General features: G+C 37.9%; 1 protein-coding gene across 1 annotated transcript in view; it reads left to right on the forward strand.

Annotated features, from left to right (window-relative positions):
• Positions 1–19462, forward strand: part of MALRD1 (MAM and LDL receptor class A domain containing 1) — a 259630-nt gene that overhangs the window by 193376 nt on the left and 46792 nt on the right. Inside the window, exon 12 of the mRNA XM_081818907.1 lies at positions 2664–2821. Within this exon, the coding sequence (XP_081675033.1) occupies positions 2664–2821 (158 nt within the window). The remainder of the gene's footprint in view (positions 1–2663; positions 2822–19462) is intronic.

Genomic DNA, 19462 nt, shown 5'->3' on the forward strand with positions numbered 1-19462 from the left:
TATACCACCTCTTTATCCATTCATCTGTCGATGGACATCTTTGCTCTTCCACAGTTTGGCTATTGTGGACATTGCTGCTATAAACATTGGGGTGCACATACCCCAAATATCAAGGGAAATTTTGAAATATTTTGAATTAAATGAAAAAGCAAGTACAACTTATAAAAATTTGTGTGATTCAGTGAAAATGGTGTATAGAGGGAACTTTTTAGCAACAAATGCATATATTAGAAGAAGGATCTAAAACTGATAATTTGCAGCTTAGGAAACTAGGAAGAGTAATTTATAAAATTGAAATCAGGAAATCATAAAACAAATAATCCAGTTAAGAAATGGGTCAAAGACACGAATAGGCATTTTTCCAAAGAAGACATCCGGATGGCCAAAAGACACATGAAAAGATGCTCAACATCACTAATCATCAGGGAAATACAAATAAAAACTCAATGCAGTATCACCTCACACCTGTCAGAATGATTAAATTTAACAACACAGCAAACAACAGATGTTGGGAAGAATTCGGAGAAAAGGGAACTTACACTATTGGTGGGAAAGCAAACTGGTGCAGGCACTCTGGAAAACAGTATGGAGGTTCCTCAGAAAGTTAAAAACAGAACTACCCTACGACCCAGCAACTGTACTACTGGGTATTTACCCAAAGGATGTAACAATACAGATTGGAAGTGGGGCTCCTGGGTGGCTCAGTTGGTTGAGTGTCTGACTCTTGATTTCAGCTCGGGTCATGATCTCAGGGTTGTGCTCAGCAGGGAGGCTGCCTGGGATTCTCCCTCTCCCTCTGTCCCTCCCCCTGCTTGTGATTACTCTCTCTCTCTCTCAAATAAATAAATTAAAAAAAATACAGATTTGAAGGGGCACATGCACCCCAACGTTTATAGCAGCATTATCAACAATAGCCAAAGCCTAAATATCCAGTGGATAAAGAAGATGTGATATATATATATACATACACAATGGCATATTACTCAGCCATAAAAAATAATGGTATCTTGCTATTCGCAAAATGTGGATGGAGCTAGAGTGTATTCTGTTAAGCAAAATAAGTCAGAGAAAGACAAATACCATGTGATTTCACTCATATGTGGAATTTAAGAAACAAAACAGATGAGCATCGCATAGGGGACAAAGAGGGAGGCAAACTGTAAGAGACTCTTAACTATAGAGAACAAACAGGGTTGCTGGAGGGGAGGTGGGTGGGGAAATGGGTTAATTGGGTGATGTGTATTAAGGAGAGCACCTGTGATGAGTACTGGGTGTTATATGTAAGTGATAAATCACTAAATTCTACTCCTGAAACTAATATTACACTATATGTTAACTAACTGGAATTTAAAACCATGAAATTACAAAAAAATAAAGAAATCATAGGGAAAATCAAAATGAAAAGCTAGTTCTTTGAAAAGATTAATAAAATTGAAGACCTTCTAGACATATAAACCTAAAAGAAAGGAAAACACAAATTGCTAATTATCAGAAATAAAAGGGGGAATCTTTATTACTTATCCATGGCACTAAAAGGATAATAGAGAAATATTATGTACAGCTAGATGCCCACAAAGCTGATAATCTAAGTAGACCAATTCCTTCAAAGACACAATCTACCAAACTCACATGATAAATAGATAATCTAAATAAGTTTGTAACAAAGAAATTGTTTACAGGGGTGCCTGGTGGCTCAGTCGGTTAGGTGTCCAACTCTTAATTTCAGCTCAGGTCATGATCTCAGGGCTGATTCCTCAGAGAGTACTAAATTCACCTGACAACAAGCTCTTAAATAGGAAAGCTTCATAAAAGAAGCCTCTTGAACTGTTAACGCACAGCTGATGATTTAAAGCCATATATCTCAGTAACAATACTAAAATGCCACAGGGGAGAAATAGAATACCTTTAGTTAAAAAATATTTTAATACTTTGATTTAAAACTGTGAATAAATATTTAACCTAAGAAAGCATATATATATACACATATATATATGTATGTATTTCATTCTTTCCTAGTAAAAGCCATGCAGGGGATAGTAGCTATGATGAATTTTGACAACAATATCTACAGAAAAGATCCATTTGTGTTTAAATGGAGAGATCTTTCATATACTGATGCAGTTGAGGAGAATAGAAGTTATTGCTCAGAGAAAAAAACAGCATGGTGACTTTCAGAATTACATTTCACTTACTCTTACTGCCATTCACTACTACTGTGGTCAGTGTGGGAATCAGAGCAACTGGAAATGAGATACACTATCAGTCAGCCTCTCCTACCCCGTGTCCCTGCTCTACACACAGCATACAAAATATTTTACTTACTTGAAACAGGCAGACAGGTTTGAGCAAATTAGAAGAAAAGGAAGGTACCTTCAGAGTCAGCACAGATTTTTGATCACTAGGCAAGAGTCACATACTCAGGTGAATTTTGGGAGCCATATAATCAGTGACATTCTTCTTCTTTTTTCTTTTCTTTCTTTTTTTTTTTTTTTTTGTTCCAAAGAATTAAACATTATTGATATGTGACTCCACGGAAAGAAAACAAGTTGTGTTTAATTGTGTGTGGGTGGGAGGCATGCAATTTGCATATGATTTAAATAGATTCTGCCTCATGCTATGACACAGATCGTTGTACTGAAAGAGCTGTGTTTGTCTATTTCAAGGGAATGGCCAGCACTTCCTGTCTGTCAGCTCATCTGGACCCAAAGAAGGACACACGGCGAGAATCACTACTTCCCAGTACTTTCCAGCAAGCCTCGGAATGTGTACTGTTCGGTTCTGGTTCTACATGGTTGACCCCAGGAGTATGGGGTTATTAAAGGTACAAAAGGGAGGCGGGAAGTGTTTCACTGAAATATTCATAGCATGTGTTTAAACATTTTTTTTTTTTTTAAATCACAGAACACCAGTGTTGATTCCATTAATTTCTCATTTCTTTCTGGGACAGTGGGATTTTGGCCAGCAGTCTGTCATTCATCTTAATCTCATTCAAGATTTATCTCATTCACGGCTGCCACCTGAACTCAATTATGGTGTGTGCTATTTAAAAGATCATCTAGAGATAAAAGAGGATGGGCAGATTCCACATGCATCTTCTGCTAACAACTCAGATAGGGAAAATGCAGACATGAGATGGGAGGGATAATGATAAAAAGAATTTTCTTCCCCAAACAAGGTAAAGGCAAAGAAATTTAAGATTTTAAGCATCTATCAGTTTACCCCAAAAACAACTTACCTGCTCCATTTTTAACTAAGAATCTGCATCAAATGCAAATGTCTTTGAAGAAGCAGGTTGCTGCATTTTTACTACTTTTTGTTGTATGAAATATCAGTAAGCTTTTCAATCAGCCTGAAGCAATCTTGAAATCTTGATTTCTAATTGTAAGATTATATATCAGAACACAGTACCTGGTATTACTGCTTTGTAATTATACAACCACCTGTTGTTTGAATAAATACAGTTGGAATCTTTGACTTTGTCTCAAACATCATCCCTTGTAAACAATACAGTTGCTAAGTGATTCCTATCTTTCAGGCTGGGTATTGTAAGCTTCATATCTGCTGTTTTAATTCTACCATTCATCTCACGAGGTAGTATATTTTCCCCAATATTACAATTTAAAAACAGAGACTCAACGTGGCTTAGTAACTTTTCTATTATGAAATTAATGAAAAATCTGATTTCAAAAATCTGACATCGCTTACCCAGCATGGTTTCACAGGTGTTCTGCCGTCTGACAAAGAAGTCTAAGGAGAAGCATAGGGAACAGAGAGAAAGGAAAAAAGGGCCTTATCAATTCTAGCCAGTGATAGAAAAGAGAGCTCTTCAAGAAAAAATACAAACATGCAATGAAAGTAGAGAATTTGTGCTGATTCTCCATGCATGTCTGTTTTCCTAAAGGGAAGCCAGTAAAAACAACAGAGAAAGAGATTCATTTTTAACAGTTTAGCAACAAGTAAATGAAGATCGTGTGACAATTTTGGAATTTTTTTCATTGTTTTTCAGAACAATATATGAAAACTCAGTAGATTAGCCTATTACTTATGTTCCATTTTATCCAGGGTTATTTATAACCACTAACCTTAGAGAGACTCCACAATACATTATTTCTACTGATTTTTTTAAAATTTTACTTTATTATGTTATATTAATCACCATACATTACATCATTAGTTTTTGATGTAGTGTTCCATGATTCATTGTTTGCATATAACACCCAGTGCTCCATTCAATACATGCCTTCTTTAATACCCATCACCAGGCTACTGATGTTTTTAAACACAGATTCCTGCAGTTGAAGAAGACACAAGTTCCTGGTTGTTACTTATGGAAGAAAATACCAATGGAGAGGCCAAGAGACCTTTCAACAGAACACAAGTTGATTTCAGTCACTGTCACAAAATGTTGCTTCCTCAGTTCAAAAAGAGCATCCTTATATCTTTTAGCTACTCACCAGCTGGTTGGTCAGATTGAATATTTTTGCACCCCCCCCCCATTGGTATGTGACATCCTGAGACTGCTACTTCGGTCACCCATTGCTTTGAGCCATGTTTCTGGAAACATGTAAACTTTGAAAAGAAATGTTGGCCTCATGTCTTGATTTTTGATACCTTGCTTTTGGTGACTATTGTTTTTTTTCTAACCAGAAGGCAGCAAGTATGTGTAGCTATGCTTTTATGCTCCAGTCTTCAGAGAGTTCTACTGGGAAGAATAGTGCTAGAGAATTAGCCTGACATCCGCTTTTTGTAGAGGAATCACTTTCCCCCATTCCAAACTGTCTTGACAGGGTTGACTGTCACTGTAGGTTTCTTTTACCAACTCCACAGCTGACCCAAGTCATAGTCTTCTCCAGTATTTGGTGCAGATTATAGGACGATTTGTCTTTCTTACAAATCATAAGGATATGGGCTAGATTTGGGCTATTGGAGGCCATCTTTCCCAACATGGGGAGGGATACAGTCTGAGAACGAAGCAAACACAGGAAGGACTCCAACTAAAGAAAGAAGGAGAAACAGAATAGTATTTGTTCTGTTTAAGTCCTGGATCCTACCTTGACTGAGCCAGTAAAATTCTCTTTTTGTTACTTGCTACTGAAAAGTCCTAACTTTTACAGAAACCTGAGAGAAACATAATGTATCCTTATGTCACTGATGAACATAAGGGACAAGTCTCACTTTCTCAGCTATTGGTCTGGAAAATCCTGTGTGTGTGTGTGTGTGTGTGTATGTGTATGTGGTTCAGGACCACATGGTGCATCATAGTTGTTCTAATCTGAAACTATTAAATTGATTACAAAAATCCTTTAGAAAAGATATGGCAAAATACCAATGGTGAAGTTTTATAGTAGAGGGCCTAGGAGGCCATAAAAATAGCAAGGCATTCCTAAGAGAGATTTCAAATTATAGTTTGTGGTAGAATGCTTTCTTGTCAGCACACATGTTAAGAAATTGTATTCAGTGCTATGCATCCCCAGCCCTTCTGTGCTTTGTTCTGTATCCCAGAGAACTACAATTCCCAGGCCCCTTTGCTCTCTGCTTTCCTGAATAGGTTTGGCCAGTACTTTCCACTGGCCAAAGACCTGAGAGCAGGAAGACTAGGCAAGACTTTCTTCTCCCCCTATCCCTTTCTCTCTCCCTCTCCTCATCCTCCCACTCTCCGCCTCCCTCTCCACCGCCTTCCCTCCATTTTTCCCTCCCTCTCCCCTCTCCCCCCTCTTCTGCTGAGTTTCTAACTGCATTTCATTTCTGACTCAGTTTTTTCCAGATAAGCCCTGCCTCCACCAAGTATGCCTGCCAAACTCCATCTTCCAGCAGCTCAGTTTCAGTTACTCCCTCCTTTTGGCTCTCTAGTTTTAGCGGTGAGACCATCTTCCTATACATAATGATTAATCTCTGGGATGCTTCATGATTTCCTTGGTGATTTCTCATCTCTTCCATAAACTTTGTAACCAGCGCTCTACATTAAAGTCTCTCTATTTGAAATACATTAGAGTAGTTTATATTTTCTAGCTTGGCCCAGTCTGATACAAGTACCCAGTCCAAAGAAAACACAAATCTTTTCAAGATAATAACTTGTAACACAATGAAAAATTTTGAGTGAACTCCAGTCAGTTTAAATTTGTCCTCCTTATATTAACTTATTAAAAACTTGCCCTTCAGTTGGGGAAGACAGAAAACAAATTTAAAAAAATGCAAATTCAAAAACCTCAACTTGTGATACAGTACTCTGGAGCAAATAAAACAGGTTTCTGTAATACATAGTTACTCCTGGTCTGCTGGGAGAGTTTTATTTTATACCGAATGGTAAGAAAGTCTTTGAGAAAGATGACATTTGAATTTAGGCTTAAAAAAAAAAAAAAAGAAGAACATCTGGAATAAGAATGCTCTTAGAAGGCAAAACAAGCTAATGTAAAAGCTCAATGTATAAGATATTTGAAGGCCAGTGTAGCTGGAGCAAAATAAGTGAGAGAGAGAGAGAGGATGATGATGTTGAAGAAACAAGCAAGAGCCAGGTCATGTAGGTAGGGCCTTTTAGGGACACAAGGATATTAGCTTTTATTCTAAGAACCACAGAAAGTCATTGGAGAGGGTCTTAGTCATCTTGGGCTGCTATAACAGATTACTGTGGCTTAAGCAATGGAAATTTACTTCTCACAGTTGTAGAGACTGAGAAGTCCAAGTTTAAGGTACTGACCAATTTGGTTCCTGGTGTGGACCCTCTTCCTGGTTTGCAGATGGCTGCCTTTTCACTGTGTGCTCACTTACAGAAAGAGAGATCATCTCTCTCCTGTCTCTTCTTATAAACACACTCAAGCCATTCATGGGGCTCTACCCTCATGACCTAATTGCTTCCCAAATACCTCACCTCCAAAAACCAAAACATTGGGAATTGGAACTTTGGCATATGAATCCAGCTTGGGGGAACATGTTCAGTCAATAGCAGAGAGTATTGTGGAATAATATAATCTCATTTGAAAGTTTAAAAGATCTATCTGGCTGCTCTGTGGAAAGGAATGGGGACTGGCGAGTGGGAGGTGGCCAGAGGTCTGGCAGTAAAACAAGGAGGCAAGTTAGAGATGATTTCCGGGCATCTGGAGCATAGAATATGTAGCTTTGCTTAAAGTAGAGTCTAAGGATAAATTGGAAAGCAATTTCTACAAATAATGGATAGTTAGATCTTCACCTGGCATAAAAGACTATTTTCTAAATAAAACATGCTTTAATTTTATTAGTATATTAATGAAGGGCATCATATAAAGCTAAAGCAGACAAGACTTGTTCCGTCAATGAGATCAGGGTGAAAACCAATTATGATTTTCCTATTAATTTTTAGGATAAAAAGCCAAATGATTCAGATTTATCCCAGCCTGCAAAGTTGGCATAATAGGCTGCATGAAGAAGGCATGTGTTTTATAGGAACATGGAAGCCTGATGATAAAGGAATAATATTCAGAATAGTAAATGGATAATATTCAGAATAATAAAATGTTCACACAGGCATCAGTGTCCTTTGATTCAAAGGCTCAGGAAATAAAAGAATAATGCTAATACATACTTTATTTTCTAGGTCAGTTTTTTTTCCCCCCTATCTTTCAATTACCTACCTACATATAAAATTAAAAGCACTCCTTAAAATGGTGCTGGTCACTTTTTGATCCACATTGCTAAAAGAGCCCTAAGTGAACCAAATAATTTCCCATGAGATTACTTAGTTCCATTAGTTCGGCTTCCTAGCTTCTGGCTTGTTTTGATATTTAGCCAACTCAGGTGAGTTATTTAATGTCTATGAAAAGAAGTAAAGTTTGTCACAGGAAAAGAGAATTTCTTTAAAAATGACTAATATCCTTTTATTATTCCAGACTCATTTGTAAAGTCACAGAAAGGAAATGAATAGGAAACTTTTATAATTGATACTTTTCATAACATTTTTTGTAATTTACAGAAATTTCTAATTGCTCAGGGGGAAAGAAATGAACTACTTCCTAAAACTTCCTTCAGCGATAACAGATGAATTAATATATCTAAATGGGCTTCAAGAAGCGTGTTGTTCATATTTCAGAACAGTCAGCCTACCGTGTTGAAATGATCTTTATCTTAGAGTTGAGTTTTAGACACAAATGATTTCTGCTAAAACCTGTTAGAATTTAGCGTGTAAATGTTCCATTCAGGGAACTGTTGTTCTTGTGGCCCCGTGTTTGTGAATTTTGTTTTGTTTTAATGTCTAGGAAGATAGTAAGAGCAGAGCAAAAAAAGAGTGAGGAAAGTATTAGATGGTTACTATGTACCATTCATTGTTTGAAGTCGTGTGTGTGTGTGTAGTCTTCACACTCCAATGAGACAATACTGACATTATCTACATTTTGACAGATGAGGAAAATGAGATCAAGAAAGCTTCAGGAACTTGTTCAAGGTCAGAGAGCTAGGAGATGGCAGATGGCAGGCCAGGGTGTCCCCAGATCCACTGGCTCCAGTCTGTGCTTCTGCTCCACTGCCTCTTAGCACTAGAAGGTTATTTTTATGGCATATTTTATGTTCTGTATTTCTATTACTCAAAATCATATGTGATACCAATAGCTATTCTTTAAAAGGTGCTTTGTATATTCTCTGTTCTGTATATTGTAGTTTTCAGTATAGATTTGGTGGGAGTTTGCAAACTTTACCAAAAAATGGCATAATCGTTATGTAAATAGTCAGATGTACCTCCTAAATGTGTAGTGTGTGTGAGATGTTGTGGGGGATGCCAAAGCTATTTGTTTTACCTATCATTTAATCCTTTTATTCTGCTTTTTTAAAAAAAGATTTTATTTATTTATTTGAGAAAGAGAGAGAGTACGCATGAGAGAGAGAGAGAGAGAGAGAGAGAGAGAGCAAGCGCACACTCGCCCGCAAGGGGAGGGGAATGGGAAGGGGGAGGGGAAGGAGAGGGGAGAGGGTGGGGCAGAGGGAGAAGCAGGCTCCCCCCGATGCAGGGCTGGATCCCAGGACCAGGAGATCATGACCTGAGTCTAAGGCAGAAACTTTACCAATTGATCCACCCAGGCGCCCCCTTTTCTGCTGCTTTTGATGATTAACTTTTTGAATGAGCATTTCAACTATAAGAGCCACCAAGACCACATCTTTGTTAAACTGGTTAAGGCTTCCTCTGGTCAGTTTTGGAATCCTCTTGAGTTTGTCATTAGACCTGTATCTGACCCATTAGAAGAAGTAGACCTTTCAGCGTCCCCCACCCCAGAATAATGCAGGAGAAATTCTGTTTATTCCTGTGATAGGGGCTTCCAGACCCCTGAACTTCAGAATAAGAAGTTTGGCAGACAAAAAAAAAAGATTTAGCCTTTTTTTCTTAAATGCAGAATGAGCATGGGCCCTCCAGGGGGCGCTGTGGTGCAAATGCATACTGCACCAGCAATGGCTGGGTACTTTGAGATATTCTAGAGAGGGCATCTGATACACCAGTCAGCAACTACCCCATTCACCCATATATAATAATATGATAATCATAAATAATTGAATAACAGACCAATGAAATATGGTATATATACAGTCACTAGTAATAGAGGAAATGTGTTTTAGATTTGCATTCATTTGATTAGGGCATTAACTTACCACTCAGTGCAGTGAAGTAATAATTTACAGAATGATAACCTATGTTAATGAGTTGCCCAAAAGGCTCTGGTTATTACCATGAGATGTTGCCACATAGATGAGAACATACCCCGTTTCCTAGTTATCACTAGGACTGTAGAGATTCTTCCAGTCCTATGTTGAGTAAAAAGAGAAATGAGCAAAAATGTAAAGTTTCCAAAAGGGAGCAAATGTATTCAAAAAAGTTTAATATATACTTGATTTACAAAAATACGTATTCAAAATTAAATAGGTACTGGTTTGCATACCATATGCTTAAGGCAATTTATAGATTTTTATTCATTTTCTTTACTATTAAGGCTTAATTTTAAAATGCTTTTTTATGATATGTTATTATGAAAGTTGTTGAGAGGCACCGTCAGTGTTCTATCTATAATCTTATCCTTTTTCAAAATTTTTTAAAAGATTTTATTTATTTGTCAGAGAGAGTGCAGAAGCAGGGGGATCGGCAGGCAGAGGGAGAAGCAGGCTCCCCGCTGGGCAGGGAGCCCGATGCGGGGCTCGATCCCAGGACCCTGGGATCATGACCCCAGCCGAAGGCAGACGCTTAACGGACTGAGCCACCCAGGCATCCCTAATCTTATCCTTTTTTAAAGAACATTTTAACTGATGTTCCAGGCTAACCAATTCTCTCTCATTTCTGTTAAATGCTGAACTTCATGGTCATTGTTGCACAAGTGATGGCACCCCGTTTATGAAGGCAGCTTTTGAGAATGCCATTAGATAAAGTTCAAGACAGGAAATAATAATTAGTGCAAATGTCCCCTGGCATAAAAGGTAGAGAGATATGGGTAGGAGCTGTTGAACATACTTAGCAAATTTCTGCCCTCTAAACAGACTTGCAGAAGATTCTGGATTGTACTCCAAATTTGAGCATTTCGTGCTATTTTAAGCAGAAATACAGAAAGTAATATACCAGGGCAGCAGTTCTAAATGTGTTACGCACACTGGTGTGGCATCGGTAATATCAAGAACAATAGTTAAAATGAACCAAAGTAGTTTTTAGCATTTTCCTCCCTTGTTGAGAACAGACTCCAGATTTTCCCTATGTAATATCAGTATCCCGTGTTTTAATCTGATAGGTCTCATTGAATAGAAGAGAAATATAAGGTGGTATCCAATGTGCCAGGCATTCAGCAAGGCAGTTCACCACCTAGGACCTGCAATGGGTTACACGTAGGAGAGCGTGTCAAACACACACATGTCACCCGTAACATAGTAAGCATCATGGGCTTGTATTAACAGTTTAGCAAAGGCAGGCATATAGATCTTCACAGCAATGATACTTTAATTGCTCAGGTAGAGAAAACTATGTAACTCCTGTGTATCTTCCATGGTAGATAATAGAAAAGTTAACTGTAAGAAGGTAAAAACACAGCTCTTAAGTTGCTACGAAATGATAAATTCTCAGAATGAGAAAGTACCGCAGGAAATGTAAAGGTTGACGCTTGAGAGGAGCTAATCTGATTTGACCTTCAAATTAGACTTTGCCTTTAGAATATCGGAAAAACCGAAAAAGAAAAGGGACCTCAAGTCAAAGAAATATGCTGTTAAAAATTAAAATCAAGTCACAGTTTTAAGACAGAGATGTGGGAATTTGCAAAAGAAGGCATTTCTTACACCTGCCTACAAACGGGCCAGATGCAAAGTCACTTGAGAAAGAACCAAAAGTCAGCTTTGCTTAGAAGTCTGGGTCCCAAGCTGAATAGGACTTCTTTAAAAAAAAAAAAAAAAGCATGTAACATATTCAAAGTTAAAGCATCTTTCACATTTTTATTTTGTGAAATCTGTCAATCTCTATTTTACTAATATATTCTGGATTTAATGCATAGGAAGCCGTTTCCTGTCATAAAATAACAAAATATTCTCGAGGCGCCTGGGTGCCTCAGTTTGTTAAGTGTCTGCCTTCTGCCTCCAGCTCAGGTCAGGATCCTGAGGTCTGGATGCACCCCTCCCTCCAGCCAGCTTCCTGCTCATCGGGGAGTCTGCCTCTCCCTCTGCCCCTCCCCCTGCCCCTCCTCCCACTCATGTGCTTTCTCTCTCAAATAACTAAAATCTTTAAAAAAAATAACAAAATATCCTCATTTGTTTTAGTTATTACACAATTTTGATTTTTAGATTCAACTAATTAAGCCACTTATAATTCATTTTGTGTATGTATGGTGAGAGGTTAGAAGCTCATTTTTTTTTTCCAAAATAGGAAGCCAGTTCTTTCAACACCATTGATTCAATACTGTGTCTTCTCCCTGTTAATTTGACATACTTTTGTTATCTCATGTAGAATTCATATGTGTATTTGTGAATTTTCTATGGATATATGAAAGAATGATTGCTTCTTCCGTACAAAGATAGGTAGTTGGAGGGGTGCCTGGGTGGCTCAGTCGTTAAGCTTCTGCCTTCGGCTCAGGTCATGGTCCCAGGGTCCTGGGATCGAGCCCAGCATCAGGCTCCCTGCTCAGCCGGAAGCCTGCTTCTCCCCCTCCCACTCCCCCTGCTTGTGTTCCCTCTCTCGCTGTGTCTCTCTCTGTCAAATAAATACATAAATAAAATCCTAAAAAAACAAAAGATATGGAGAGAGAGATGATAGAAACACAGAGATAAATTAAATCATACTCCTCTACATTTTTACTGACTGTTATCTCAACTTAATTTGTCAATTTAGGAAAATAGTATTTTAAATTCTTTCAGTGAAATTATAAAAGTTACAGTTTGTTTTTATTAGTCTCAGCCTTTTATATTCCAAAGCCATATTGTTGAATGTATAAAGATTCAAGACAGTTATATGTGCTTGGGGAGTCATAACTTTTATCAATATTAGGTGTCCCTCTTTATACTTTTCCCAAAATCTTATTTTTCTGTTATTAATATGGAGTTCTTCTATTTTTTAAATAATTTTATTAGTATTTTACCCATGCCTTTATTTTTAACTATCCCATGATATGGCTTTAGTTATGTCAGTTTTAAACAGCATGTGGCTGGATTATTTTTTTCCCATAATCTGAGTTTCTGGTTTTTATAAATTAATTTAGTCCTTTTCACATGTGTTATTGTTTCATCATGATATAGACCTATTTTTTGTGTGTTTTCTATTTTTCTTTTGTTTGTTTTATTATTTTCCCTGTTACTGCTATCTTTAGTTGGGTTGATTAGATTTCCTGAATTCTTGCTTACTTCCAGTAAATTTTATTTATTTTAATTTTTTTAAAGATTTTATTTATTTATTTGTCTGAGAGAGAGAGAGAGAGAGCACAAGCAGGAGGAGCGGCAGGCAGAGGGAGAAGCAGGGTCCCTGCTGAGCAAGGAGTCCAACATGGGGCTCCATCCCAGGACCCTGAGATCATGACCCGAGCCAAAGGCAGACGCTTAACCGACTGAGCCACTCAGGTGCCCCTAAGTTACAGTAAATTTTAATTGCTAGGTCTCTTTTTCTAAAGTGGACATGGTTTTTAATAAATCACTTTGTTTAAGTGATCTAAGATTTTTGTGATTAAGATTTAGGAAGGATCATTTTGTTTAAAATATTTATCCATTATCACGGAAAATTAATTGCATACTTCCACCCACCCCTCAAATAAAAGACAACTTCGGCAAGTTTTATTGACCCAGCTCATCTTCTCAAACAGCTCTATGGCTTATTCTTGTTGGCTGGAACCTTAGATTCAGGGTGTAAATAACTGATCTGCTTTCTTGACAATCATATTCTTAAAAATGCTGTAGACCTCACTAGCACGTAATTATCAAGTTTATGTTTATACTATATAATTATGTATGTTTTATAGTCATCTTTGCTCACTACTCTTTATTAATTCCTATGCAATCTGCTATGTTGGATTTTTTGTTTGATATGTAAATTACGTTGCTAAGGCTACATTAATGAAATACCACAGACTGGGTGGCCTATACACAGAAATTTATTTTCTCACAATCCTGGAGGTTAGTGGTCCAAGATCAAGGTGCAGGCAGGTTTGAATTCTTGAGACCTCTCTCCTTGGCGTGCCAATGTTTGCCTTCTTGCCATGTCCTCACATTGTGTGTCCTCTGTGTGTGCATCCCCAGTATCTCTTCCTGTGTCCAAATTTCTTCTTATGAGGACACCAGCAAGATTAGATTAAGGCCCATCCTAATGGCCTACTTTTCATGTACTGACCTCTTTAGAGGCCCTATCTCCAAATACAGTCACATTTTAAAGTACTGAGGTTTAAGGTTCGACATATGGACTTGGGGCAGTAGGCACATTCAGCCTAACAACATGTTTTGCTCATACATTTCAGAAATTGTTCATGGGTGATAAGCTTTCTGAGTTCCTGATTGACTGAAAAAATGTGTTATACATACCCATATTAAAAAAGAAGTTTGATCTAGGTTCAGAATTATTTTTTCTTAAGTAATTGACAGTATTGTTGCAATGTATCCTAGCATCCATTATCCACCTGCCTTACAGAAGACAGATGTCTGATTATTTCTCCTCCAGGATTTTTACATATTCTTCTTTTCTGTCAGGAAGTGGGTAAAATGTTCTTTTTATCCTTGGAGTTCATAAATCCCTACAGCAATTTGATGGGCCTTTATCATTTTTCATCTCAGGGAGATTTCCATCTGTAATTTATCTGATTATCTTCTTCTAGAAAAATCTATGAGACAGACGTAGAAACTTATGGATCTTTCCTTGCTATCCCTTCACAGATATTTTCGAAGTTTGCATCTCTTGGTTCTCTGGCACCATAGTCTAAGAGGAAATTTCATTCCCCTAGCAGGGAATACATGTTCTGATCAATGTCTGGTTTTATGTTGCTCTAAGTGTAAAGGAGGAGTTGTGTTTTCCATTGGGCTTACATTAATGATGCCCTGATAGCTTCTTTATTGGCGGGGGGGCGGGGGGGGGATAAAGTTCTTCATGGCAGTCACTTCTCCCATCCCATTGCCCCCTCATGGAAACTCCTGTGTCACATCTCCTACGTCAGTGATATTTACCCACCCTGGATGTCCTAAGTACAAATGCTGGAATCAATAGCTTCTAACACAAGGGATTGACCTGGCTTTTTTAGGAAGTTTGTTGATTAATTTAGTGACACATGCCCAGCTCCTTCATTATGCCCCTTCATCATTTTGGGTTATTCCGGAATTCTGCTGGGAACATTTTTTTGTTCATCTTTGTCTCACCTGTAGGTGTTTGCTAGTTTCTCAATTTTACATATTTTTATCAAACAGTTTCCATTTGGTTTATAGAAAGTCCTTAAAAAACTATTTTTGTATGTTGGTAGCTGTGCTCCCGATTTTCCAGTGATTCTGAGGATGTGTTTCAGAATTTATTCCTTTCTTTGCAGTGGAACAGTTTTAAGGGATATAGGTAAATATGTATTTTCAGTTACCCATCAGAACCAGAGACCATTTTCTCCATATTTACAATTTTGCAGAACACACTAAAAGAAAACTCAATCAGACCAGAGTTCCATGTTTTTCTCTTTGCTGTTTGTTTTGAAAGCATTTTAAAGTTGGTCTGTACAGCAATATTGCCAGGTGGGAGATAAAAACGTATGAGTGTCAGCCTAACATTAAATGCTACCCAGGTCACTCTGCTATTGAGAAACATTTGGTTGGTTCTTTATTTCTGATTACTCCTGAATAATCTGCCTCTTTCCAAAAAGGTGAAGTTAATGTTGTAGAGCTACATACAAATCAGCCATTTCAATTTCTGCATGGATAGTAGCTGTAATTTTTCTCAGCTCTTTCTCCTCTGATACGGCCTGTGATGTTTATTGCAAACCAAGTGATGTTCAGGAAAGGCAGTCGACTGGAATATAGGAGACCTGTGTCCTAGACCCAGCTTCCAAAGTTACTAATAACTGGAAACTTAGAACATTTCTAAAGCTCTCTGGTTCTTATTCCCCTTATTTACTAAGGACCCTAGAAATGCTTTTGTAAAAAATCTGAAAAACCTGAAATTACATTGTGAAGTCATTTTTTTCAAATCCCACTAAAGAGTGTCAATTTTTCATAATGAAATCATCCAGCTAACACTCTCATTAACATACTCATCCTAATATGTGAACTCTTTTTTAGAATAGATGAAACAGGATATATAATAGCAGACATGTGAATAATAAATAATAGAAAGGACATGCACTTAGTGTTAGTACTTACTTTATATACACTATTTTAATTTAGACCTAATAACAGACTTATCAGGTAGATATTAATATTTCTTCTATTTAATAGAGGATAAGTCAAAGTTTAAAGAGATTAAATAATTTAGCCTAAGATATCCAATTAGTATTGGCATTGTCAGGATTAGAATCTGGGTCCTAGCCCCTGATCATAACACCGTTCAGCCTTCTTATTGCTAGGTAAGTTAAACACTAAAGCAAAGTTTCACACTTTTTAAATATGATAAAGATGACCAGAAATGCCTCCCTATACCACAAATAATCACCAACCAATTTAGGGTAGTCCTTTTTAATTTGAACAATGATTTCGTGTGAATGAACTTACTTCATTTGCTTTGAGATATTAAATAACAGACTGGGGTTCTTGATCCCCTATCTCAAATGAAAAAGACAAAGAAAAAAAGAGTGATATATTTCTTCAACTTTTAAAAACAGAGCTGAACTGTAGATTATTCTTCAATTCAAATTCTGATCATTCCAGGGTTTTTTTGGCTTTTGTTTGTTGTTGTTTGTTTTTTAATCACCCATTCCTCTATTTAACCTAGGGTAAATTCCTAATTTTAAAGCACTGTAGCTTATTTATAACTCAGTGACCTCCCAACCCAGAAAGTTGTGATGTTTTAGTGTGAACAAGCAATTATTTGTAAACTTAGCGATGAAGAGCTTTGCTAGCTCTCATTGCAGTACCCACATGATCTTGATTCTTGTAAGTAGATACATTTGTTTTTCAAATAAAATAATGAATTTGCTAAGGTAGAAATTGCACAGCAAGAAACATGAGATTTTGCTTCCATTAGTGACTAGCAAGTTAGATATTCTCTCTAGTCCTCTACCAAGTTTTTGACTAGAAAGTCAACTTTCTAGTTGATGCTTTCCAAGCCTAAAGTTCTTAAATCTTGAACTTTTCCATTCTTTAGCAAATGTTTACTGAGCACCTGTTCTATACATGACAGTATTCTAGGCATACCTAAATAAACAAAACAAATTCTCTGCCCTGATAGGATTTATGCTATCATGGTGAGACAGACATTAAACAGGAAACGTGATGAGTAAGTTGGGTAGTCTTTGCAAAGACCGTGTAACACAATGAGGCTTAGTAAGAGGACTGGTGGAGCCAGGGATGGTCAGAGTGGGCCACACTGGGATTGTAAACTTTGAGCGAACACTTGAAAGGGACCAGGGAGCGAGCCATGCAAATATGGGGGACGTGATGGGAGAACATTTCAGACAGAGAGAAAAAACAAAACAAAACAGTGCAACAGCCCAAGTTGGGAGTGTCTTTGGTGTTTAGGAGGATTGGCAAGGGAGCCTCATGGAGGGAGAGAGTAGTCAGACCTGGAAGAAGGGGGAGGGGAGAGAGATCTTGAAGAAATATTTATACCTTTGGAAGGACATTTTTATTACCGTGTTGTGTGGCCCAGTTCTGGAGAATTGCTATTACTAATTGAGTTCTTCAGGGCTTCCTTTGATAGCTTAATGTACCTAGTACTTGGACAATTCATGCTTCTGATAGGCAAAGATGCTTGGTTTATTAGGAGGGAATTTGGGGTAAGGAGTTGGCGTTTGCAAGGTAAGAAATGATGGGCCACCTGACTTTTTTTAAATGTCCAATATTGGAAGTAGAAAGTGTGATGGAAAGAGGGAAGGGAGGAAAGAGAGAGTAAATGTGTTTAAAGGACTGGGTGGTTCAGTCTGTTAAGCGTCAGACTCTTGGTTAGGCTCAGGTTATGATCTCAGGGTCATGAAATCCAGCCCTGGGTCAATTTTTGCACTGAGCGTGGAGCCCACTTGAAAGTCTCTCCCTCTCCTCCTCCACCCACTGGCATGTGCACACGCTCTCTCTCTCTAAAATAAATAAATAAATCTTTAAAAAAAAAGAGAGAGGACCAAGTGACCATTTGAATAATGCTTAATTGGTGTTGAAATAGATGAGACATTAGTGTTTTTTCTAATAAAATAGGCAATTGAGTGAATCAAAGCAAATAAGACAAATTCCGTACTAGCTCTGTCACCTCTATACTGTGTATATTTGGGTTTTTAAAAATATTCTTGAATTAATCGTTTAATTTTTTAGCAGTTTTAGGTTTCCAGAGAAAATGAGCAGAATGTGCAGACAGTTCCCATATACCCCCCACCTCACCCCAACTTTGCACTATTATTAACATCTTACATTACTGTGGCTTGTTTGTTGTAATTGATGAGTCAGTATTAGCACTTTATTAGTAAAGTCTATAGTTGACATTAGGGCTCACTCTTGGTGCTGTGCATTCCGTGGGCTTTCACATATGTGTAATGACCTGTATCGACATTATTGTCCAGAACTGTGTCACTACCCTAAAAATCCCCTGTGCTCATCCTAGTCCTCCCTCCCTTCCTCTCCAACACCCCTGGCAACCACTCATCTTCTTTACTGTGTCTATAGATAGTTTCACCTTTCCCAGAAATCCATAAATGTAGAATTCTACTTGAAACTGTATTGACCGCACCATGTTGGTGTGGTGGGCAGGGTATGAGTGGCCTGCCCTGGACTCAGAGCCCCCTACTGAGCAGATTCTCCCTGTTGCTGCTGCCAACCCCACACCACCCAGGCCTCCACCTCCCCAGGGAGCTTCCAAGCGCCTTCACCCTCTGCCTTCCCCGCACTCCCAGAACAACCATTCTGTACTCCAGGAAAGCACATGCAAAAGGTCCCTGGCTTCTGGTGAGGCACAAGACCCAATGAGGAGAGGGGCATGATGGGAACAGCGGCCCACGCCCACCCTATCCATTTCTTAGGTCCCCAAGGCAGAACTGGATCTGCAGCCCAGACTGAGCTGCTGACATTAGTCCTGGCCTCCTACCCATTTGGCTTTGTTTTCCTGTCTCTCTGTCTGTCTACTTAATCTGTCTGGACTATTCCTGTCTGTTTGTCTATTCCTGGGAAGCTCATTACTACAGGCCCTGGCATCTACCCACTTTGTCCCATACTATTATCCTAAACTTATCTCTTATTCAAAACACACACACAAAATAAAAATAGCAAAAACAAATGAACAAAACAAAAAAACAATAAACAAAAAACTCCAAGTCACCTAGATTTTTTCCTTTGTTATCTTCTAGAAGTTTTCTACTTTTATAGCCTTTTCAGATTGGCGTCTTTCACTTAGAAATATACTTCCCTCATGTCCTTTTGTGCCTTGATAGCTCATTTTTTTCCTTTTATCCCTAAAGAAGATTCCGGTGTACAGATGTACCAACATTTGTTTATCCATTTACCCATTGAAGAACCTCTTGGTTACTTCCAAATTTTGACAATTATAAATCTGCTATAATCATTCATGTGTAAATTCTTGTATGGAAATAAGTTTTCAACTCCTTTGGGAGCACAATTGCTAGATCATATGATAAGAGTATATTTAGTTTTGTGAGAAACTGCAAAATTGTCTTCTAAAATACCATTTGGCATTCCCACCAGCAATGATAAAGAGTTTCTGTTGTTCCTTGCTGGGATTTGGTGTTTTCAGTGATGTGGATTTTAGCTGTTCTAATAGGTGTTTTAGCTGTTTCAGTTTTTATTTCCCTGATGATATATGATGTTGGGAGTTTCTCCTATGTTTATTGGCCGTCTGTATTACTGCTTTGGTGAGGTGTCTCTTCAGATCCTTTGTCCCTTTTTT

This window comes from Leptonychotes weddellii, chromosome 5 (genome assembly GCF_054177405.1).
Source record: "Leptonychotes weddellii isolate Sample4059 chromosome 5, ASM5417740v2, whole genome shotgun sequence".
In the NCBI taxonomy this organism is placed as follows: Eukaryota; Metazoa; Chordata; class Mammalia; order Carnivora; family Phocidae; genus Leptonychotes; species Leptonychotes weddellii.